The sequence below is a fragment of the Pelecanus crispus genome, chromosome 5, assembly GCF_030463565.1.
Source record: "Pelecanus crispus isolate bPelCri1 chromosome 5, bPelCri1.pri, whole genome shotgun sequence".
NCBI lineage: Eukaryota > Metazoa > Chordata > Aves > Pelecaniformes > Pelecanidae > Pelecanus > Pelecanus crispus.
The window spans coordinates 63,646,631-63,669,794 of record NC_134647.1 but is presented as its reverse complement, the minus strand read 5'-3'; the positions used below and the strand labels follow the sequence as shown (position 1 = coordinate 63,669,794).

General features: G+C 49.3%; 1 protein-coding gene across 1 annotated transcript; it reads right to left on the bottom strand.

Annotated features, from left to right (window-relative positions):
• Positions 1-11,729: 11,729 nt before the first annotated feature.
• Positions 11,730-22,935, bottom strand: KANK4 (KN motif and ankyrin repeat domains 4). The gene is made up of 9 exons (XM_075711348.1): positions 22,920-22,935; positions 19,520-21,478; positions 18,442-18,553; positions 16,800-17,030; positions 16,127-16,214; positions 15,498-15,717; positions 13,898-14,040; positions 12,703-12,903; positions 11,730-11,831 (listed from the first exon to the last, which is right to left on the bottom strand). Exons 1-9 carry the CDS (start codon positions 22,933-22,935, stop codon positions 11,730-11,732), a joined length of 3,072 nt encoding a protein of 1,023 aa, XP_075567463.1.
• Positions 22,936-23,164: the final 229 nt, after the last annotated feature.

The following is a 23,164-nucleotide window of genomic DNA, read 5'->3' as shown; positions in this document are numbered from 1 at the left end:
TATAATAATACTGTTCAGCCCTGAGCAGGATGTAAAGCAAACCCTGGCAAAAATGAATCAGTATTCACCCTATTGCCAGAAAGGGTAGTGTGCATCTCGAGCTTCATTTAGCCTTCCACATTTATCAGCCTTTCTCCTCACCTTCCCCTACTTCTGGTGGGTTTTGGGGTTTCTCTGGACAACGTTAATTAAGGAACTTCAAAGAACAATATCCATTTTACTTTATTTATACATCAGTTTATTCCCACTCGTCTGATCCCCCGTTACAACTGCTGAACCTGGAATCAGTTCGCACACAAAAGAGAATTTAGATCATCAACTGATCTCATCTGATGAGCAGAAATAAATGCCGAGTGACTTGTCATCTCACTCATGATTTACTTATGCTAATTGTCCTTTCAAGTATGCCAGAAAACATTAGCAATGTAATTAAATTACCACTGTTCCAAATGATGAAATATCAAATTCTCCTCTGGGAAATTATTTGTGCTCGGCACAGTAAGTCTGATAGTCAAATGTGAACTTCTCATGTTTATCTCTTTGGGTAGGTCTATGGAAGTTAGTCAGAGGTAATTACTGTGATGTGTCAATTTGCAGCCTTTAGCATGAAAATAAACTAGGGGAGAGGGAAATTTATTTTTTTAGGCTTTTAAAATGTTTGAGCCTTTTCAGATATGTAGGCAGCATGAACAACAACAACCTATCTCGTTCTATTCTAATCATATTTTTAAAGAAGAAGAAATGTGCTGATATATGCCAGGCATGTTGCATACAAAGGCAGTTGTTGTTGTGCCAAGTTGCAGCATAATTGTTCATCCTGAAACTTTAATGAAGACAAAAGTTTGCTTCAGCAGTGTGATCCTGTAATTCTAGTAATGATGGTGAGCAGTCCCTCTGCACATTGTCTTTAAGGATAGACAAAGTTAATCCAAACCAGCAAACCAAGAGTCTCCCCAGGATCAGATAGTGCAGGAAGAGGCTTTCACGGATCGCAGAGAATGCTTGTCTCCTAGGGCTGCTGGAGTTCAATTTTGGATAATACCAAATAATACCAGGCAGTGGTGAGATGATTGCCACAGAAGACTGCTGCAGCAGTTTAAGGTGATGTCCTCCCGGGGCTGGCTGCCGTGCCTGTCCTCCCCAGGGCAGAGCATGCAGACGGGGGTTCTTCAGTCCCCTCCAGTGAGTCAGACAGCTCAGTGGAAGCAACTGTCTGTTTTTTTTGGTTTAAGCTCAGCCAGGTGAGAGCATGCTGAAGCCCACGAGGCGCCTTCCCAAGGCCTGTCCCACGCTGCACGATGGAGGTGGGATGCAGGAATGTTCAGCCGAAAGTTAGCAACTTCGTTACGTGTCGCAGCCATTCCTGCAGTGACTATATGACCGTGGCCTTAGTGATTTAGCAAATGAATTTGGCAGGCAGATTAATGGCAACACAAGTCATTGTGGTTTAATCTTCCTATCCAGAGGAACAGTAGGGTCTTAGAGGAAGCAACCCAGTCTGATTTGGACTATTTGGTATAATTTATAATGATGATGTAGCTGGGAGAAATGAAAGGGGGTGGGGGTCAAAATTGGCTGCTCATTTTATGTGAAAAATCCCTGGAATTAAATGGAAAGACGATTCAAAATCTGTAACATAATAACTGGGTTTGTGTTGAAAGTGCTGCATTCAGTATGTTCTAGCTCGAGTGGGTATTCTCCAATTTTACATAAAAGAACAGGTACTGAAGCAAGATTAACTACACTGAAACAAGCAAGCTGTGACTAGCTCTCATTGAAACAGTTTTCTTTATTTCACTGAAAAGTTTTCTTTAACTTTAGGTAATCACGAAGTGCATTTAGCCTGCTGGAACCATTAGTGGGTATTCCGTTAATAGTGCCTGGAAGAGACTTCACATTTTCAGTGGATTCCCACTGTACTATTTAATTTGCCAAGTGAAGTGTTAGTGGAACCTTCATTGTAGACGCACAGAAATATGTCCAGATGTAGCAAATTGGAGAATTTTTAACAAACTGCCTTTGGTTGCAAAAGTGTCCAAGGTATGCAGAAGTTAAAGGCAGGTAGGTGAAATGTGAAGAGGTACCCTCAGAAATATTGTATGGAATTTATGAACAAAATGTAATGATTCCTTTGTCTGATTATGTTTTTATAACTGTTGCATTCCTACTTTAAGATGTTGCCACATTTAATCTATGAAGTTTTACACGGCTATTTATTAGCCTATTATGCACATACTGTTCATATACATAAAGAACAGAATTTATGGGCTGAGATACTTTGCACTTCTCATTGCTCAGAACGAGAGAGAACATTTTCTGCTTCTTGTAATTTGCACTTTGTGTGTTGAATATATTACTGCCAAAAATTATATTGCAACTAATTGATAAACCAGTGACCATGCGGAGAAGCGTGTGCTGTATGTACAGGACCAACTAAGATAATTAAATTTGCATTACGCTTGTCTGGGTCGAGGTGTTCTGGTTTGTTTAAAACTTTATTTCTGTGCAAGGGAAAAAGCAATTAAACCTCCTGATTGTATGTTTACGTATATCAGTAAAATGAGACATTTTATGGCTTCAAAGATTCTAAATAAAGCTCAGTTACATAAGTAGAGGTGCTTTTTTCTTTTTTTTTTTTTTTAAGTCACTGTTAAAATCTATTGCATGAGATGTTTGTTATTCCAAGTGAGGCTCACGATTGCCCTTTTCGGGGAGCGGGAGTGGCGGTCACTGTAGGAGTGATGGAAGGCTGTGGTGACAGCCAGCCAAGGCTCTGCGCCCAGGTAGCAGGATTACTCCCGAGTGAGACAGTCAGAGGGAATCATCCCATGCACATCTGCCCTCCGTCAGCAAGCTATAGCTGCCCGTCTAGGCGGCTCTAGCCTGGTAAGTAGATTTCAATCAGGGGAACACCAACAAAAGCAGCTCAGTTGAGAAACCAAGCGTCTGGTGCACAGGCAGCAAAACCGGGGGAGAGAAAAAAGGGGATGAAGACGAAGGCACCAAGCGACCGGTATTGTACCAGGGGTAATCAAAGTCAGCACAAAGCTTGCTTGCAGGAGGAGCATCTAGGCCATAGGCATCTCACAACCCTCCAGAGGTGCCACTCACCATGGTTTCAACTTGTATGTACTGATGGGAAGGATTCTCCTGCCACGGTTTGAGGACTCAGCTGTCAGAGATGTTTCTTTTTGAAGGGCCATGTGCTGTTCTCAGTCCCTCCATCAGCTTCGTCACCTGGAGAGACCTGGAATAACCTGCAATTTGCAGTGACACTGTCAAGGATACCCTTGACATCACCCGGAGCCATCTTTGGGCTGTTTGCATTTCTTGGCTAACTCTGCAAAGAAAAGGACCAGTTGCGCCAATGTTTACACTTCTTCCAAAGGCTGGGATTGAGGTGCTGTAAGTCGTTGTGTCGTCCCCGCCATGTGAGCTTGCCAGGGTACAAAGTCTGTCCAGGCATGATCCCCGCTGCCAAGCACTGAGCTTCAGAAGCGCCTGCCGGCTGCAGCCTGAGACGGTGCTCGGGCAGCGACGTGAGCCATGGTGGTGGAGAGTGGGCCGGTGCGGACAGCAGGTCAGCCTGGAGGGATGAGGGGACTCTGTCACATTGCACTGCTGCATCAGGGATCGCTGTAATGCCTCTAAACTCCATGTAATTAATCAAATGGCAATTACCACCCTGGAAGTATGACATATATAGAACCTGTTGAGGTAATACGATTATGCCGAGATGGAGCAGTTAATGTACCTTTGCCTGAAAGAACTGGAATGAATTAATTTAACGTTACACATGTATAAAACATTAGTTTTTACAGTTGTGCTGAGCATTGATATATAATTCCATTATCACCTTTCTCCATGGTTTCACGCTTCTACATCCATAATTTAGCTGTATTTACATTCTGGTTAAACACTGTCATGGTCATTGTTTTTCCTCTTAGCAGCAATGGACATTTTGTTCTCTAACACGCACAATCCTGTGAGAGCTGGACCCTTTAGGATGGCAACAAATCAGAGATCCGTGTTCTGCAGCATCCCAAACGGAAAAGGAACAAGGATCACCTTGCCTTTGCCTCCCGCCTTGTCCAGGCAGGCTCCGAGGTCTCTGCTGCTTTCGCAAGTCTGGTGGGGATGAAGCAGGGTTTATTCCCCACTCCTGCACAAAAAGGAAAATATGCAGTGGCAGCATAAAAACTCTTCATTCCAGATACCACAGCCTCTGCTGTAGGTGCTGTGCCTCTGTAACTGCTCAGTTAAAATTTAAAATCACATCCTAATCAAAGTAATTGTACCAATTAAAACCGCGTTGACATGGGGTTATTCTGCTGTGCTTCCCATCTGGGATGCCCTGGGCAGGATGCAGACCTGCTGAGCTCCGCTTTTCCTTTCCATCACGTCCTAGGAAACAGGTTTTCTCTCCAGAAATGACATGATGCTGCAGACGCTTTTACAAACTCACCCGCAAGCTGCCACAAGGAGGAGGTAAACCAAAACAGAAGAGGTCCTCAAAGGTCTCATTTTTCCTGAAGAAAATGTACCCTCTAAGGTCTCATTTTTCCTGAAGAAAATATACTTTTTGGGAGGGTTACTTGTTTGCATTTCGAATGGGAACAGTCTCTTCTGTCTCATAAAGCCCTTTCTTGGCTTTTTTTTTCTCTTTTAACACTGTGATGTGCAGGCATGACAGGACATCTGTTGAAAATAAACGTAAGTGTTGAAGATGGGTTTCTCCTGGCGCTCCAGGAGCTTGTTTGCTGCAGGTTCTGGTTTATTCGTGTGCAGCAGAAAAGAAGCTGCAAATAAATTCCCCTAAAAAGCAATATGCTATCCTTCCCTCCTTTCCCCTTCCCACCAGGTGAGCTTTTTTACAGACATGTTTCCATTCAAGGAAAAAGAAGACTCTGGACGCTTGTGTGCAATGGTACTCCTAAAATGCAAACTCAGCACAAATCTCACTGCGGGCGGGAGACAGAGTGAGTGTGACGCCACACCTGGGAACTCCCAGGAGAGAACTGTGAGGACCAAGAGCCTGGTGGGCTTGCTGAAAGCTGTGTGCAGACCACGGGGGGCTGAGCTGGGCCCCAGCGGTACCCCCCTGTCCTCCCATCGCAGCTCACGGGGCTAAACCCTGCGCAAGAGCCTGATGCCTCCTTGCACGCCCTGCTGCAGGGTTTGGGGGGCTCATGCATCCCCCAGCAGCAATGCTGCTCAGCAAAGGCCTTCATTAATGCTCACCTTATGAGACGGGGAGGATTTGTGCGCTAGAGATGGTGTTTTGCAGCATGGTCATGCCAAAAATCACTTCTCAACAGGGACATTGTTTGCTCCAAGCTGCATTTGGGCTTGGAGAAGCTCCTGTTACAGGTAACCCCCTTGCTGGCGTTGCCAGCGATCCCTGCCCCAGTTCCTCTGCAGGATTTCTACTTGAGGATATACTGGCCTGATGTCTGCAGCTGCTTGCTGGAAAGCGACTTGTAGCCACTGAAAAGTGCATGTGGGATCGTGCCCATCAGAGACAGGTTTATTTCTTAGCTGCGTATTTTACTGCTCCTGCCAGAGAAGCAGAAATCTGTGTGCAACTCCTGATGCTCACAAAAACCTGTTAACTTGCTGCATTGGGGGGAGCAGATAAAACTGGCCAAATTACTATTATGTGGACAAACATTTTAAAATATTGCTGTTCTTTAAATAGGGGAGTGGGGTAGCACATGGGGACGGTTGCTGTCTGTGTTGGCGTTACCCTGTGCAGGGGAAAGCATGAGCTGTTGCTGGCCGCGTGTTGTTTAATCCCCACCATGCCAGATTTTCCCCTTGCAGATCGCACGTGCTGGGGGTACGTGGTCCCTGGTCTTTGCGTGATGCCTGGATCTCAGCAGCGTGTCGGCGTCTGGTCCTCGATGGCTTGAGCCCACCCTGCCAGAGTTTTGAAATCCACTCTTACCTTGCAGACCCAGTGCTAAGAGCCTTTGCTTCATTTATCATATTTCTCTCATCTTTCTCAAAATGGGACTAGAAGTTCTTGCAGGGAAATATCTGCCCTTGAAAATACAATATTCCCTACAAGCATTTTCAAATATTAAGCAATCACTTAGTACTTTTGTTACCCTTCTTTTCACCCTACCTAGCAGCATATGCGGGAGGCAGCGTGTTCCTGAGCCCCTTGTGCACGGCTGCCATCGGCTGATGGCTGGCACCAGTGCTGGACCAGGGCATGGCACCAGCACTGGACCAGGGCGGGGACCCGGCGCATCCTCACCGAAGGGCTACAGCCAGCAGCTGGGGAAAGCTGCGCAGGCCCCCGCCGCCGCGGCTGCTCCGGCTCCTGGTGTTGCACTCCCGCGGCTTTTTCTGCAGAAATAGCACTAGATGGAGCAATTGACAAAATATTGTATTTCTGCTGCCTTCAGTCCAGGCCTGGTGGCCCTGCCAGAGGGGCTGCCCTGAGGGATGCTCCGAGGATGCTCTGTCCTCTCAGTCCAGACTGGGAAAGACAAACTCCCAAATCTCTGAGCTGGCATTTTCCCCTGCGACTAGGTACATGCTGCAAAAACGAGGAGACATCTAGGTACCGCAATCAGAGATTTCTAGGAAATGAAATCATGGCCCATCTCACCCCTGCTGATAACTGCTCTCCTCCCTGGTGAAAGTGGGGCCAAGTGGCCCCTCCACACCAAGCAGTGGGCACGGGGTGCTGGGGGGCAGCTTGGCCCCACAGACCCCAAAGCGGAGGTGCTGTCAATATGCCCGACACACTGCCCCTGTGGCAGCTCATTCCCCTGCAGCAAATAAATCTGCCTTTGCCGCCGAGATGTTCATCTCTTCTAAGAATACTAAATTCTGTTGATAGCCACTGAGCTGACACCCTCTAAGCTGCTGAAGGGGCAGTTTCTGGATGATAAATCAAGGTGCTGATTTTCTCTGCCACATGCGTGGGCAAGACAGGGGAGGAAAGAGAAAGCAGAATTTATTGTGTTTCATACCCTGTGCTTCGACTTGGACCCAAGAAAACTGCCGGTCATCGGTTTTGCCTCTCCCCTAGCATTAAGCCTCAAGAGGCTTGTCCCACCACCCGGTCGTCACCCCACGTGGGGAGGCAGCAGGCAGGAGCTGCCCACAGATGTCCAAGGAGCTGAGCCAAGGCACGTCCCCACCGCCTGGGAACAGCCTGCTAATTTAATTAACCGTGGAGCTTGTGTTCATCAGTTGCACGGGGCTCTGTGTGCACATCGGGCTTGAGGTGGTCTTCTCTCTCCTTGCATTCTGAACGCAGCCACAGCCCCGTTTTGGAGGCCGATGGAGATTTCTGGCCCTGCTCTCCCGGTGCCCGCATGCCCCCGGGATCCCAGCCCTGCTCCTGCCCTGCCAGAGGTAGCAGGGTCCTGCCTGGAGCCACGGGCTGAGCATACCTGATAGTTACAGCACAAGAAATGAGTTAACCTTTAACAAAAGCAAACTGCAACATTTAAAGTAGCCTGGAGAACGTTTGCAAATTACTGCAATTATTTCATCCCCTTTAGCAAATTACTGCAATTATTTCATCCCCTTTTCTGTGCTATATGGTCTCAAGCCGATGCCGAGGAACCGTCTGCATCCCTGCAGCAGGGACAGAGCCCACTTTGCGGATCCATTTTCCAGCCGGAGGCCTGCCACCCCTCACATGAGACCCGTGATGTTTTTACCACCCCACAGATGCAGGCGCTGAGCACAAGGCAGCCTTTTGTCCAGGCCTGCCAGATCACAGGGACCACACATTTCACTAGGGACCCGGCGTTTTCATTCCTCACATATCTTGCAGCTGATGTCAGGGTGGCATGGGGGTGGCTGCAGGGGCCTTCCTGCTCCGGGGGGGGGCACAGTGGAGCCGTGTCTCCATGTGCACCCCCCCCAGATTTCTGGATATTGCCTTCCAACCCTGGTGCCCCCAGGGAAGCATCGCTCCCATGCCTTGGCAGCTCACAAGCAGCGAGAGGAACAATTTGGGATCATCCGGTTTTTAGCAAGGAGAGGGGAAGCCGCTGGCTGTTTCTTTTGTGTGTTGTATCCGGCACGGGTATTGACACCAAACCATGTGCAGAAGGTGGCTGGCTTGGGGTGAGAGGGTCTCGCATGGCTCTGCCCGGGTCCAGTGCCAGTGAGGTCGGCCGGGGCACAGAGGAGAGCTGGGGGCAAAGCGGGGACAGACCCGGCCCCAGGGGGGCCAGGGGCTCTGCTGCCCCAGGGGTCCATGCCGCAGCACAGCCCCGGCACGGTCGTGCGCTGTGTGGTCGTACAGTTGCTTCAAAACCAGCTGGAGCCTGCCGGCTGTGGAGGAGGTCTCCAGGCATGGGGCATAGAATGAGAATGGTTTGGGTTGGAAGGGACCTTTAAAGGTCATCCAGTCCAACCCCCCCCCGCAATGAGCAGGGACATCTTCAAGTAGATCAGGTTGCTCAGAGCCCCGTCCGACCTGATCTTCAGTGTTTCCAGGTATCCAGGGTCCCCTTCTCCCCAGGATGGACCTTGGGTGGAGCTGGCTGTCGTTCCTCTGGCTCCTCCCCTTTGGCACCACCAGTCCACCTTCCCATCCCCATTCTGCCACCAAAGCACTCCCCAACCAGCATCGTGCTCAGGCAATCCTGGCATCCCTGGGGACACCTGACGGGCTCACATGCATGTGGATTGGGGGACGACGTCTGGGTGGCAGAGAGCTTTCTCTAAAGGTTATCAGCGAACTAGAGGGAAAAACAGAGAATCACTGGAAGTCATCCTGTTTTCAGTGCCAGTATGCATGCTGATGTCTATGCAGAGTGACATGACCATGGAAGTGCTTCAGATTAGGCTGTCAAGTCCCTGCTCCCCTCCTTGCAGCAAAAGAAAGGGACACACTAGAAATGGCCATAAGGAGAGTGGAAAAATCACATTCAGCCGAGTTTCTCGTCATTCTTTCCCTTCATAGCTAATCAGCCCCTAGATGCTGAGCCCATAACAACCATTAGATTAATTTCTTTCCTTGCTGTGACTTAATTGTCTCCATTTGTATTGTACAGCGCTCGCACTGGGGGATGTATTTTTGTTTGCCTATATTTAGTTTGAGCTCTACCATGATATTGAAATACATAAATTAAGGCTGGCTCTTGGGTGCTTTGTGGCACTGAGATGCTGCAGATGATTTTTCTATCGGTTTTGTGCCATCCGGTATTTTCACAGTGTGATACTGGGCGCTGGGAGATGCCAAGGGCAGCATCAAACGGTCCATGGTCCCTCGGGGTCTGTGTGAGCAAAGGAGCTGCTCCGGGGGGTGACCCTGGGGGAGCTGCTCCTCCTGGGGAGACGGTTTGGGGGGAAAAGAGGAAATATGAGGCAAAGAAAAGAAAATAAACATTCTGGGGGTGTACACATTAACCAGCCTGGGCTGCAGGGATGGGAATGTGAAGGAAAGGGGGACGCGGAGGGAGGCAGGGGGAAAGGCAGGAAAGTCCAGGCTTCCTCACTGCAGAGCTGCAGCATGCCCCCCCAAAATAATGTGCCCTGTCCCTGAATTGCACTATGGTGAGCTTGATATCCCAAGGGATCCCACAGGCAGGAGGAGGCAGGCGCTTCCCAAAGCCACCCTGATCCTTAGCAGAAAATCTCCCACATTTATTATGTTGAAGCCAGAAAGTTCCCTTCCCTCTGGGAATCAGCAAGAGTCAGAGTGAAATTCCTCTCTGCAAGCATGGCTCCAGAGCTGGTGGGAAAAAAAACTCAGCAAAAATTGTCACAAAATGGTATTATGGCTCTTTTTGTTTGCAGCTGGGGCCTGGCAGCGATGCAATGAGTGCTCACGCTGGCACTGGGTGCTCAGAACGCAGCACCCAGGAATGCAAACTGGGGCGATTCCCGGAAAATTAAAAAAACCACCCTGCCATGTCTGTGCAGCAAGCTGGGGCCTGGGACCTCCTGGGGGGGTGGGGTAGGGGGTGTCACTGATCTGAAGAAATACCTCAGAAATGACTGATTTAATGATGTGCACAAATGTGCAGTCACCACGGGCTGAGGGCTTTTCTTCCCCACCCCTTTGCTTTTAGGGGTGGGTCTGTCTGTCACAGCATCCCTGCTGCTTCGCGCCAGGAGAGCACTGTGGCCATGGGGACAGGCATGGGAGCAAACACAGCTAAAGGTGTAACTCGAGTTTATTTATACATAAAGGAGGTAACTGAATTTTGAGTTAAAAAAAAGGCAGATAAACGTTTGAGATGATGAATGCTTCTGACTGAAAACATGAAGAAAGGAAAGAAACGGAGCAGACAGCAAATTTCAGCGGAAAACAGAGGGCAGGGTCTGTGCTCCCCTCCCTGCAAGGCAGCAGGAGCGTTACCTGCAGGAGGACGGGGACTTGGCAATGGCTTTGCCGTGTATTGCAAATACAAGGGAAGAGAAAAAGGCAGCTCAAAAGAGACTTCATCATGACATGAATTGACTTACAAGCAACCAAAGTAGTCCAGGATTAACTTTTGCTTAGTAACAAAAGAAGAAAAGTACTTAGCTAACTAGGGAGATTTGGACTTACGGTGGTGTACTACGCACCAGCTCAAACGGTGATAGCGTCCAGGTCCACCAAAGCCTACGGAGATGCAGCACAGCCTCATGAATTGGCACTTCCCGGTACGTAGCAACTTAATGACAGTGTAAAGATGTTTGGAAAAGTAGAGCCTGAGCCCTCCCTCTCTCTTTGTCAGCAGCAGAGGGATTTAAGAAAAAAAAAACCCTGCCCTTTGTACGATTTGAGGTGATGATGCTGGACCGACCCTGCGGGTGCCCTGTGGCCCGAGAGGCCCTGGCACCGGCTGACTCCAGCAGCTAAATCACAGATGGCATGGCTTTACACGGGAGTAGTTTAGACATCTGAACACAAGGGAAAGTGGAGAGCAGACTTTTGCCCAAAAGACATCTGTCAGCAGTCCCTCCACAAAACCCTTGGACAACATTAACACGTCCTGGGATGAGAATCTGTTGTGATCTTCCCGTGCTGGGCTCAGGATAACCTGATCCGCCCTGCCGTGCCTGAGCATCGCATGCGCTGATGCACAGTGCGTGTCAATGGCCTACACTTCCCCATTAGCTCAAACATAATTAGAAAAAATAAGAGCCATATGGTAATTCTGAATACAGGCAAAACAATGTCTGTGTGTTTGGGTCTGGTATACTCAAATATTTTGCTAGAGCATTAATTTTTAATTCTTACATCAGACCCACATAAGCAAACATAAATAGGATTTTATACTTTACATAATCCATCCAGCTTGTGTTTGTTGTTACATATACTGAATAATCACTGCCTGCCACTACATACAGAAGAACTAATAATAAATATTAGGACACAAACTTACAAGTTAAATGAGATACAGTTAAGTAGTCAATTAAAAGGACAACCATAATGTAAGGTTACAAAAGGCTAAGTATTGCTTTTCTAATGTGCTTTTCTCCTTTGTTTCAGTCACTCACCTGCCAAATCTATACCAGGAGGAGTGTATAGGAGAGCTTGGAGTCATTTGTGGCAATGTGCATAGATCAGGGGGGTGTAAGCAGGCTTAATGAGGAGAATTAGACAGGGGGAAGGTATGCAGATAACTGATGGGGTTCATCCCCCTGTATGTATGGAAATCCACGGTACTGGCCCCAGCCACCAAGGCAAGCAGTGGAGCCCTTACAAGAAGGAGCTGTTTGTTCCCCGCTCCCCGTCCCGGTTTCTCCTTCCCACTCGGTCATGCAGAGAGGGACGGGCTCTGCTCAGCGTGGGCTTGCAGGAGCGCTGCGATGTCCTCACGGGCAGCGCGCTGGGCCAGCGACAGGGCCGAATTACCGCCCTGTGGGGAGGGAGGAGGTGAAGACATTACCGCCCAAATCCCTGCACCTTGCCCCGGCCACCCCCGTAATCCACCCATCTCCATCCTCAACCACCTCCACTTCTTGGCCCCATCACTACTAAGAGGCTGTTTGCAATCTGCCCGCTGATGAGTTTTCCTCAGCTCTCCAGCGAGCGGTTGGCCAGGGCAGCTTTGCACACAGCTATTTACCCCCAAAACCTCCTTCCCTGCAGTTCCTCCCTCATTTAAAATGAGTCACCATCCTGCAAACCTCCCCATGGTGGAGGTGCAAACCTCAACCGCATAGAACACATCCCAGCTGTGCCTTCTCCTGGTCCCGGTGCTGTCCCGCAAGTCTTAGACAAAATTGTAGCTTAATCAGAAAATAGTTGCATAACTATAAACACAGCCATGTGGCCCATCACTCATGGGTTCACAGCCTGTGCAGGAGGAGAATTTCCACTGGCCAGCCATGCTGCTCCCAGCCCAGCCCCATCCCACGCATCCCCCCTGGAGGGGCATCCGTTCCTGGGGGAGACTTAATTGCTCCTAATTTCCTGCAGCTGAAGCTCTGCTGATACCACATGTTGAGGATTTCATCTTTTTTTTTAGGTTTACACCAGGTTGGGCTCTTTCCCCCAGTGCTCCTGCCCAGGCTACAGCCACCCCAGCCACCGCACAACAAGCATCAAAACCGGGGGTACTCTCCTAAAAGCGGTCCCCCGATTAGAAAGTGGACTGAAGTTGTACTTCTTCACTTAAAAAACACCACTCAGGGATTGTTGCCTGTAAAGCATGATCCTGTGTGAGCTTTCTCTGCCTGGTGGATGTGAAGTTGTGTATGGGATCGAGCGCGGCGCCAGAGCCTCACCTTGTCCGTCAGTGCGACCTGGCAGCCGGGCTGGGCCAAGAGGAGCCTGACGATGTCGGCGTTGCCTTGCCGGCAGGCCACCATCAGGGCCGTCGTCCCCTCCTCGTCCTGCAGGTTGACATCAGCCTGGCAGGAGAGGAGGGCTCGCACCATGTCGTCCCGCTCGTGGCTGACCCCCAGCATCAGGGCGGTCTGGCCTCCCTGCAACCGCACAGGGAAAGGCTGAACACCCCTTACCCACCGGCCTCCTACAGTCCTGCTCATTCAGACTGTTACAGATAATAATAATAATGAATGTTATTATTGCATATATATCATAAGATTGCATATTATTATTGCATAGTACCTACATCACAATAATTCATATTATTGCATATTGCATATTATTGCATATTACTGCATATTGTTATTAAATAACACTGGGGCTCTTCAGCAGGTGTTGCAAGAAACATCTGCTCACTTGTACCACGGCCACATGGAGGGTCTTTGCAGCAGCATGGCCAAACCACTTGGCTCCTGGCTGCCCCCAAAGGCAGCTGTCCCCTAACCCTCCTGGGCAGTTTAATTTAGGTCCAGACTAACTTTTACAGCTGTTTGGAAGAAGAGCTGGGTGAAGGGCATTGCCATCTCTTAAGACTGAAATTTGTGACTCTCTGGTGAAATGACTGCTCGCCAGCAAACCTGAGGATCCTGTACCCCAGGGTCCACCCTGCACTGCTTCTCCCTGGCGTCATTTCTAATTTTTTAGCTCAGAAAAATTGTTTTGCAAAATTTTCAGCCTTCCTTTTGCCTCTTCATTTTACCCAGCTCTTGTGCGATGCGTCCCATCACAGGGAGCTGTCGGGTGGCCATGCTGTAATTTAGCTGAGGTTGCTTTTGTTAACTTTTGGGAAACAGCAACTCCAACCTGACATCTACTGCTGAGTCTCAGCCTGGCACTGTACGTGCAGCGTAAGGAACTCAAATTATATCTGGCACCCACCCCCACCCCGAGACCTCTACAGGGGCATGATGATGCCACAGCCTGAATTGGCATTGCACAGTGATGGCCGTAAATAGGAGGCTACGAGCTCAGCAGGAGTCACTTTGCAGATGCCTTTGCCAAATAAATAGGCTGGCCGCCCATGGCCATGGTATAATCCCACACGGGGCCACACGCGGTTTTCAAAGAAACAGCAGAACTACCGGGACGCACCTGGGCAGCTTGCAGGTTAACGTCCCCCTCCTTCAGCAGCTTCATCACCACGTCCATGTCCTCACCCGTCTCGGCAGCCGCCAGCGGGGTGAGCATCACCGCCGTGTAGCCAGCGCGGTTCTGCAGGTCCAGGCGACACACGCCTGGCGGGCGATGCACCGGGCAGGGGAAGGATTCAGCCCCGTGATTAATCAGATGGAGAGAGATGAGCAAACGGGAAGTGAAGAGGGAATTATAAAACACGCAGCATCCTATATTCCCAGAAACAGGAGTTTCCACAACTATACAGGATTGAGATTTATCTGTGTTAGATATCTAGTCTTGTGAGCACAGAATTAAAGGATATTTGGTGCTATGCATTGCTACAGTTAATTACAATTGCTGAGGTCAACTCAATTAACTCCGAAGACCATAACTGACCATAACCAAAAAAAAAAAAAAAGAGGGGGATAATTAATGCCTTGGGCACATGCCAGGTGTGGAGCTGTGGCCTGGTTGCTTCAAATCCTGCAGCAAGGAAGGAGCAGAAAGACGACCGCCACCCAACGAGCGGTGTAAATCTGTCCTGGCCCCATTTCACCTCAAATAGCCTCTTTCCAACTCCACCATGAGGAATTAGCCATATCTGATGGGCTGGGGCTCAGATCCAGCCTTGCTGCAGGGACCCGGCCGCCTTGGGCACTCAGCAGCAGGAGGGGACAAACCACCACGGCTCCCTGTGCGTCTGCGGCAACAATCGGGTTATAGACGTGTATGATAATCTGCCATTTCCCTAACATTTAGCAGATTGTCTGGCCCATGAGAAAAGGCCAAAGTGCTTTTATTCTTGCTGAGCGCGCGTGCATTTTTCTCCCGTACAAGCTCAGCTGAGATTTTTCTTTCTTTGCAACATGAGCTGAAAGTTCAATAGTTTAAAATGGAGTTTTTCTGCAGTGCTGTGGGGTTTGTTACACTCTCAGAGGTCTGATCCTCCAGCTCCAAGCCATGATGTGGCATTTGCTGCTACAAGAAGCTGGGGGCACCACCCCATCCCACCTGAACTGGGGCCATAAGAGACAACCCTTGGCCACCGGGACCCTGAGCCCTCTCCAAAGTCATATTGCAAAGCCCTCAAGATGTGTTAGGGCTCTGAGGGCACTAATGACCCTTAATGTCCCTGAGGACCCTCAGCTGGGGCCCCTGCCCACACCCATGGGACCAGGGCCAAACTATGAGGGACGATGCTGGACATTAGATCAACTACGTCTCCTGGGTGGACCTTGGCTCCATGCTTGTATCTTGGATGGACCTTGGCCCTACACTTGTCTCCTGGATGGACTTTGGCCCCGTGCTTGTCTACTGCATGGCTCCCTTGCATGTAGGTTGCAGTCGGTCCCCAGCCCCACCTCTGTCCCATCTCCTTTTGCTCCTGACTGAATTCCCTGGGAGGACCCTGGACCTCATTCACTGTTTGCCACTGTTGATAGATCCCTGTTATCTGGCTCTCACGGCCACAGTCATTCCCTATGGGACCACACCCCATTGGCAAGAGTGACATAAAGTAACTTCCACACCCATGCCCAACAAAAAAGCCACGGCTGAGCAGAGTGGCTGTTGCTACCTGTGTCTAGCAGGAGCTTTGCAATCGGGAAGTTGGAGTGGGAAATGCTGTAGTGAAGAGCCGTGTTGCCATTCCTGTCGGCCAGGTTCACCACCATCGCCAGGAGCTGGGGCTGGATGGCCCCCAGTGCCTTGAGATGTGCTGCGACCGCCTCCGGGCTGGAAGACTTGCGGCTCGACACCCAGAACCACTCCTGGCAGACAGTGCTCATGGCGTGCCGCTGAAAACACCAAGGTCTCACTGTTACTCCTGGGGTAGTCATCCTGCAAACCGGTCGCTGCCCCAGCTCCTCACCCCGTGCCACTTTGTCCTGTGCTCTGGCATCGCCCAGCCGGTATTTAGCTTGTGGATTTGGGATTACTGCTATAACTTAAGGGGGAAAGGAATTTCCTGTGGTAACTTGAATGAGTAAGCAGCGAAAGCCTTCATCATCTTTTTTTTTCCCCCTTTTCCTTTCTTTTTGGCTATTCTAAAACTGACTCAGAGGTCATCTCATTCCCCCTCTCCTCACAAAGCTGTCCATGGCATGGTAGGGCAAAGCCTGCAACACGCCATCAGGATAACCTTATCCACTAAACGTAGCAGAAAGCAGGAACCACATCTTAAATAGGACTGAAAATTATCTGTACCAGATGCTTGTCGCTTGTGGTCCTGATTTCTGAGAAGTGCTTGCTGAGTAGCTGGCAGTTGGCAAGGAAATCTTCAGACGGTTTGCATCTAAAGGGAAAATAATTTTGTAAATCCATCATGAGACAGAACTTGCAGCAGGTATTGAAGCATGCAGTTTAGGTCAGAGTATGTTCAACACTTATTCAAGTGCTTAACTTTATGGACACAAGTTGTCCCATTGATTTGACACAGATTTTAGGTACAAAGTTAAGCACTTAAATAGGTGTTTAAGTCCAGAGTCCCAGATCTGTATGGTCAACTTCATCTGTTACAAGAAGCCTTAAAGTCGGGGGGGAAAAAAAATCTTATTCCTGAATCTGCAAAGAACTTTTACTTGGAAACTTTACTTGAGAGGGGAGAAATGAGACAATTCTAACCAAATATGACTCGCCCCACCTTTTCCACAGTCAAGTGTAGGGCCTGAATCAATCCCCATTGCATTCCGTAATCACTCAAAAAATATTTAGCCCTTTGAAGCCTTTTCCCATGGCTACAGAGGTCAGTGGCTGCGTTTCCACCGAGCAGATGAAGTACTGACCCCAGCCCTGTAGGAATGACTGAATGCAGTGCCGTGCATCCTGTGGCTGCAGAAACGTGATGGAACGCATGATCACTGTCTGGTTTTCTGGTTACCTGTCAGCCTTGTGCTGAGTGCAAGGCGTTGCTTCTGCCAATGGCTCCTGCACGTCATCGTCCTCACGTCTCTCCGGCGAGGAGGTCCCTGACGAAGGCCCCTCGCTTTCACCTCTAGCTTTCGCTTGCGTGGGCTCCAAATCATCAGCTCTTCTCCCTGTCTCACTCTCCGCATCCCCATCCGATGGGCTGTCTTCGCAACTTGTGTCTTCGCTTGAAGTTGTTTCGTAGCTATTTGAGGACACCACATGTTATTCACTCCTTCCCCATCTGCAACCACAGGGCCTGACCAAGACTCATTGAAGACACACACTGACTCCAATGGGCCTTGGATGAAGCCCGGAGTGATACACAAGTTAAAAGGTTAAAGCCACAGCCAAATTTGGGGTTAGTCTTTTGTTTTTGGCTTCTTAAGCCAGCAGGAGCGTGATACAAGCAGTTAATTAGCAGCAGGCAAGGTTACTTCAGGGACTACTCGGTTGGTTTGGAGGAATGTCCATCGCACAAGCCCCAGCGTGGCCACGCAAGGGCTGCGTGCCGCCTCCCTGCTGGGAGCTGCTGGCACGCTGATGGGGAGCCGTGAGAAACACAGACCCTGTGGCAAGGTGGGACAGGCAGCATGTTGGCAACCTGGAGGACCGCTGGACAAAAAACTGTGTTTGCAGCTCCAGCATGGACCCGAGTCCACCATTCGAGCAGCCCTGCTAGAAAGACCTCTCTTCTGGTTGTCCAAAAGTATTAATAACAATAACATCTTCCATGAGACAGAACATTTCACTCTAAGGGATCCCAAAACTTTTCTCAAACTAATCAAAATTCCTCTACTCGCTACAAGTTGTACCCATTTCAGCGACTGTTGGTAGAAGAAGCTCTACGCAACACGAGTGAGTAACACCTGATGAACCCAACAGCAGCAGCCATTGAACTGGAAAGTCAGAGAAGCATATGTCAGCAGAAACCAGCATCCAAACTTGCACACATAGCTGTTTGCACAGTGAAGGGACAGTGAAATGCGTCCCGCCCTCTTCATGCCAGCACACATACTCCTCAGTAGAAGATGTGCCAGTGCTGCTCTTAGAGATGCATCTACAGCACACGTTGTTGTATCTAGTTAGTTCAAAGGCCAAAGAGTGTTAGATATTGGATACACAGGGAACTGGGTGTTGGAGCACAACCTAAAATACAGGTCTCCTACACCCTGATGTAATTCCTTATTTACTGAAATAGTCTTTTCTCAGTCCCTGAACCAACTTCTGTTGGCTGTCACTGGAGCATGGAGGCAGGTTAGTGGCAGCGTGCCCACCCAGGCAATGCTGACCTCCTCCAAAACCCACCAAAGTTAGTGGGAATCTTCCTGTGGACCCAGCTGGGTTTTGGATGAAGCCCCAAAAGATGGGTGTGCAGAAAGTGTCAGTCCCCAGGGTGTCCCTTGCTGTGCTGTAAACGCCAACATCTTTTCTACAGGGTTACTTACAGGTTATCAGTGCTGGATTAAAGAAGGGAGAAAAGAGGCTCCATTTCAAATGGCCTTTTAATCAAGAGGTTTGGAGGGGAAAAGAGGGGAAAAAAAGAATGACTTCTTCAGCGATACAGAGGACGTCACATGTTAAAAGGCAGTTTTATCTTCTGAACGGATGCTTACCCACCATTTACCCCAACAAACTGAAGATTCTTTTTGGTCCCATTGCCTCCTGCATGGAAACCATAACCTTTCTTTTTCATGATAGATTTAAGACTTGTGGTTGGAGAGATTTCTAGCAAAATACAAAATAATAGATTAATTAAGCAGATGTGCCATAATTATCAAGGATTATTCCCAACCTCTAGCAACAAAATACAAATCATAACCGTAAGCATCTTAGTTCATCTTAGGAGATGCTTTTTATGTCTTGCAAAACTACTGATGCACCTGGCCACAATCTGAACCTGCCCTGCCACCTTTAAAATACGGGTCTCAAACATCTCCAAGTGACTCGGAATATAAAGGAAGTGACTGGGCATTATATATGTGTCCTATGAATACAAGTAGGTTTTACTTTTGTAATAATGGGGGTTTTTTTTATTTTTTCAATACTAACGTATTAGAAATCTCCTATACAAATCTTCTATAATGCTACATGGATGAGTCTTTGCATTGGAGTTTGAATAGTTTCACACGTATTGCTTATAAGTAATAGGTCACTTATCTATTCGCAAGCACCCTCTTACAGTGAACAGGCAGCCTTCAGTTTTGCATTCATATCTTCATATAAGCTAAAATTATTTTAGATGAATGGCTGTGAGTGGGGACAGGTCTTTTCCCAGCCTAGTTGCTCAGTTAGCTTGAATTGGTTTTGGTTCTGGTGAACTTCATGCTGATTTGCGCCAGATGAGCATGAGTCCCATATCCTTGCAAATTGAGATGTCCAATCTAATTAAGAAAAATGGTTATTTGATTGAATAGCCACAAATCTGGCCACTTTTGGAAGCTGATCTTGCATATAACTGAGGCACAGCTTTATCAGCTCCTACATGGTTTTCTTTGCTTCTTTTATTTAAGATCACATAGCTTATGATGTAAAGAGATTTGCCTTTCTCATACATGTTTAGGAGGGGCTATTTCTGATCTGACTGATACCAGTTATACCACTGAGCTCCACTGCATCACCCCTGCTCAACACTTGAATAAATGGGAATAGATTTGGCCCGGACATGTTGAAATCTATGCCAATATTATTTACCCAACTGTTGATAGTGTGTATTCGAATTCTTCTTATCTGCGGGCCCTTGCGTAGAGTAAGCAGACAGCAACGAGTTTAAGGAATTAACCAATTGGTTCTGAATGGAGCTGAGCTTGGAGGCCGGCTGTTTAATAGCGCTCGCTAACTCGGGGTAGCCATGCTCCAAACACAGCCACTGCTCCTGCAAAAGCTCCTGGATTTTTTTTACGTATTGGCTGATGGGGTCAACAGCAGGGAGATCCTCGTGGACAGGGGCACCTTCCTCTTCCAGCCCATCTTGAGGTTTATCTTCGCCAAAGCCTGCCTTGTTTTCTCCTGTGTTTGAGCCAATTCTTGTTCCTTGATAGCTTCCTGCAGTCACCTTGTGAGCAGCAAGACTCTGGGTATCGTAGTTATTCCTGTGATTTTGATTGTCATCGCTGAGGTGCTCATCGATCTTCAATTGGGTGAAGCACAGTGCATGAAGGCCAGCCTCGATGTTGGCTTCACCAAAATTTCTGGGTCCCTCTCCACTGACACCAGTGCAAGTATCTGCCAGTCCCTGATCACTCCAAGCACCCCACTCCATCGCCTGCACGTTCATGTTGTCTGCTCTGTGGACACTGCATCCTATGGATTTGGTGGAGACTGGGATATTTACGTTGATGCCTTTATCATGGGCTTTCTTGGCCCCAGTTACCTGCGAGAGGTCGGTGTTCACTGCAGCATCGTAGCACTGCAAAGCCCCACTGCTCTGCCTGGACAGTGGCTTGGCCTCTTTGGTGTTTTCCCGGCACAGCTTCTCTTCCAGCTGAGCTTTGGAGCTGGCCAGTAACTTAATGCTTTTCTCCTTCTCCTTGATCTCATGATCCTGCTGCTCCAGCACTGCTCTGATCTGCTCGAGCTCTTCTTTCTTCTTGCTCAGCTGCTCCTCCAGAGCAGCAATCTGCTGCTTCAGCGCAGCGACCCCGCCGGGCTCTCCTGCATCACCAGGCTGAGGACCACAGCTCTCCTGGTTCTCTCCAGCCCGGACGTCCCCCTCCTCAGCTTTCTTCAGCCCATTTGGAGCAATTGCACTTACGCTTAACTCCCTTTCCCCAGGGTTCGTGTTCTCCTCTGTGAGCTGGAGGGCACCTGGTGAAGTTGGTTCACCCCTGGCCAAGGTGGAACGACTGCTGGCGTCGGCAGCATCACCCTCCTCACCTCCACTCTCCATCACCACCTGCAGCTGCGGTGCCGTGGGATGCTGGCTCTGCCACAGGGGCTGCATCTGCACCAGCCCCGGGCTGCCTCCACCCGGATGCTCCTTCTGCCCCAAGGAGACATCTTGCTCCAAGCTCATCTCCCGGGGGAGATTTAACATGATGCCGTCGGAGCCAGGCGAACGCGGCACGGTGTGAAACGTGCTTTCAGAGCCACTCGCGTCGTGGCAGGGCTGGGGAGGTGGCCAGAGGGGCGAGGGCACCCTCCCATCTGCCGGTGGGGGCTGGCCGGGCAGCAGCGCGGCGGGCATGCTGGAGGCTCGCAGTAGCTGCGGCCGCCCACGGAGCTTGTCCTCCTGCCGCCCCAGCTCCGCCTGCCGCCATGTCTCCGCCAAAAGGGCTTTCCTCCGGTAACTCGGCTCATCGGCCACGGGAAGGGTCAGCTCATTGGGCAGGAGGGGACGGGGGGTCTCCTCCGCCCCCAGGGATGCCTTTCGCTGGGGGAAGGAGCAGGTTGCCGTCCAGCTCTTGCTGGGAGCAGACGTGCACCCACGGGAGCCGTTCTCAGGCAGGCTGAAGTTTCGGGGCAGGGTGCTGAATTTCGGCTGCTTGGCTTTCCGATGGATGTGAACCCTTCTGATGGTGTTTCCTTTCTCGATGTCGTCCACGTACTTCAGGAAGTCCAGGTCCAAGTGAAAGCCATACGGTGTCTCCACGGAGTAGGGGAGGCTGCGGGGCTGCTCCCTCTCCCCACCAGGTTCGGGTGGCTGGCCGTTTGCTGAAACAGCCCAAAAAAAAAGAGATGATTGATTGACTTTTGAAGACAACAAAAAAAATTAACAAAAAATATGTTTACAGCAGGGGAAAAATGTTACTGCCTTTTTTTCGGTTTAGTTTCAGGCAGGTGGGGGCTGCAGTTCGTCATCGTGGTAGCTCGTGGTGAAGCCGCGCAGAGATGCAGCAACACGTGCAAAGGTCCGATCCATTTTTCCGGGAGTGAATCAGGTAATTGTTGCACTGAGGAAGCCGAAAATTTGCTGAAATCACGGCTCTAATTGGCAATTAAGCAAACAGCAGGGTTTGCAGGCAGAGCTACGTGTCTGTGTAAGTATGAAAAGCTGCCTGATGTATAATAAATCCAGCTCAAAAAACAAAGGTGGAACCAATCTGTGACAATTACATTTTTCAAGGCTTTTGGTTTGTTTTTAACTTTTCAGTGGTGTAAGTAGTGCCGTGCAGGCCAAGCAGGAAAATCGTTGCATCGTTTCATCAGCAAGCACCAGGTCACAAATTATGCCTTGAAAATGATGAATACAGCACCGGGCAGAGGCCAGACCCAGACAGCGCCAGCCAGGGCTGCTTTACACAGCCGCATCCATGAGAAACATGTGCCTCCCAAGGTGCCCGGCTGCACGGCACCAAGTACGGCTTTTAATTGAGGAAAATTGCCATGAAATACATGACAGTGTTTGCACACCCAGCCATCGCAGGCAAACGGCACAGCTCCAGCAGCACAGCCCAAGGCTCCTGGTTTAATACAACTTAATACAGTCAAATCCAGCCTGCAAAAATTCACAGCCCCCAAATTTCGGCCTTGAGGGTCTAAATAGTTAAACCTCTGCATTACTGCTCATTTTTCTTTATGCGGCAAGTCCCTGAAATCACCGTGGTTTGGGCTGCTTTGCACCTCTGAGCAAACAAGCCGTGCTCTATGAGGACAAGGAGGAGCAGCTCGGCCAGAAGAAACCAGGTTTCATGGCTGCTCCCCATCTCCATCCTGGTGCAGCAGCTGTGCAGGGACCAGCAGAATTTGGCATGGCTTTTGGTGCCACTCATCACAGAGCATCACCAAGATGCAGCCACCTTTCTGATGGAAAGCAGCACGTGAAAGTCAGAGGAATGATAGAGGGAAAATGTCACACAGGGTAAAATGACACAAGAGCAAAGCCCAGCCGGTGGGAGCAGAGGAGATCTGTCCTGCCTGCAAAGGACAGGAGGACAAATATGCGCTGAACTGAGAGCTGTGACCACGTTTTTGCTGCGGTTTAGGAAGCCTGCATAATACATGAACGATGTATTTTTCACCTCCTGGCCCGAGTGCATTATCTATAGAAAACAGGTTATTTACAGTATTTCTGGTAAGGAAATTACGTCAGGGCTTGGTTGGGGTTTTTTTTCAAGAAACAAATGAGCAAACAAACATCCCGTAGCATCCATACCATCTGTCTTCTCCATGGTGTGGTCTAATCAGGCTGTCAGTTAAACATCCTCTGACAAGCTAGGGCAGATGAGTCAGTCGCTTCACCCTTGAAAGAAAAAGAAATAGATACTTTTAATTTAAAAAAAAGCTCAATCATCTGACCTTAATCTCTCCTTAAAGCCTTACACCTCTTCACAGGCCACACCCCCGCTTTTTTCCCATATTCTGCAGCCCGACTGTGTCTGCTAAGCACTTTCAAGCTGC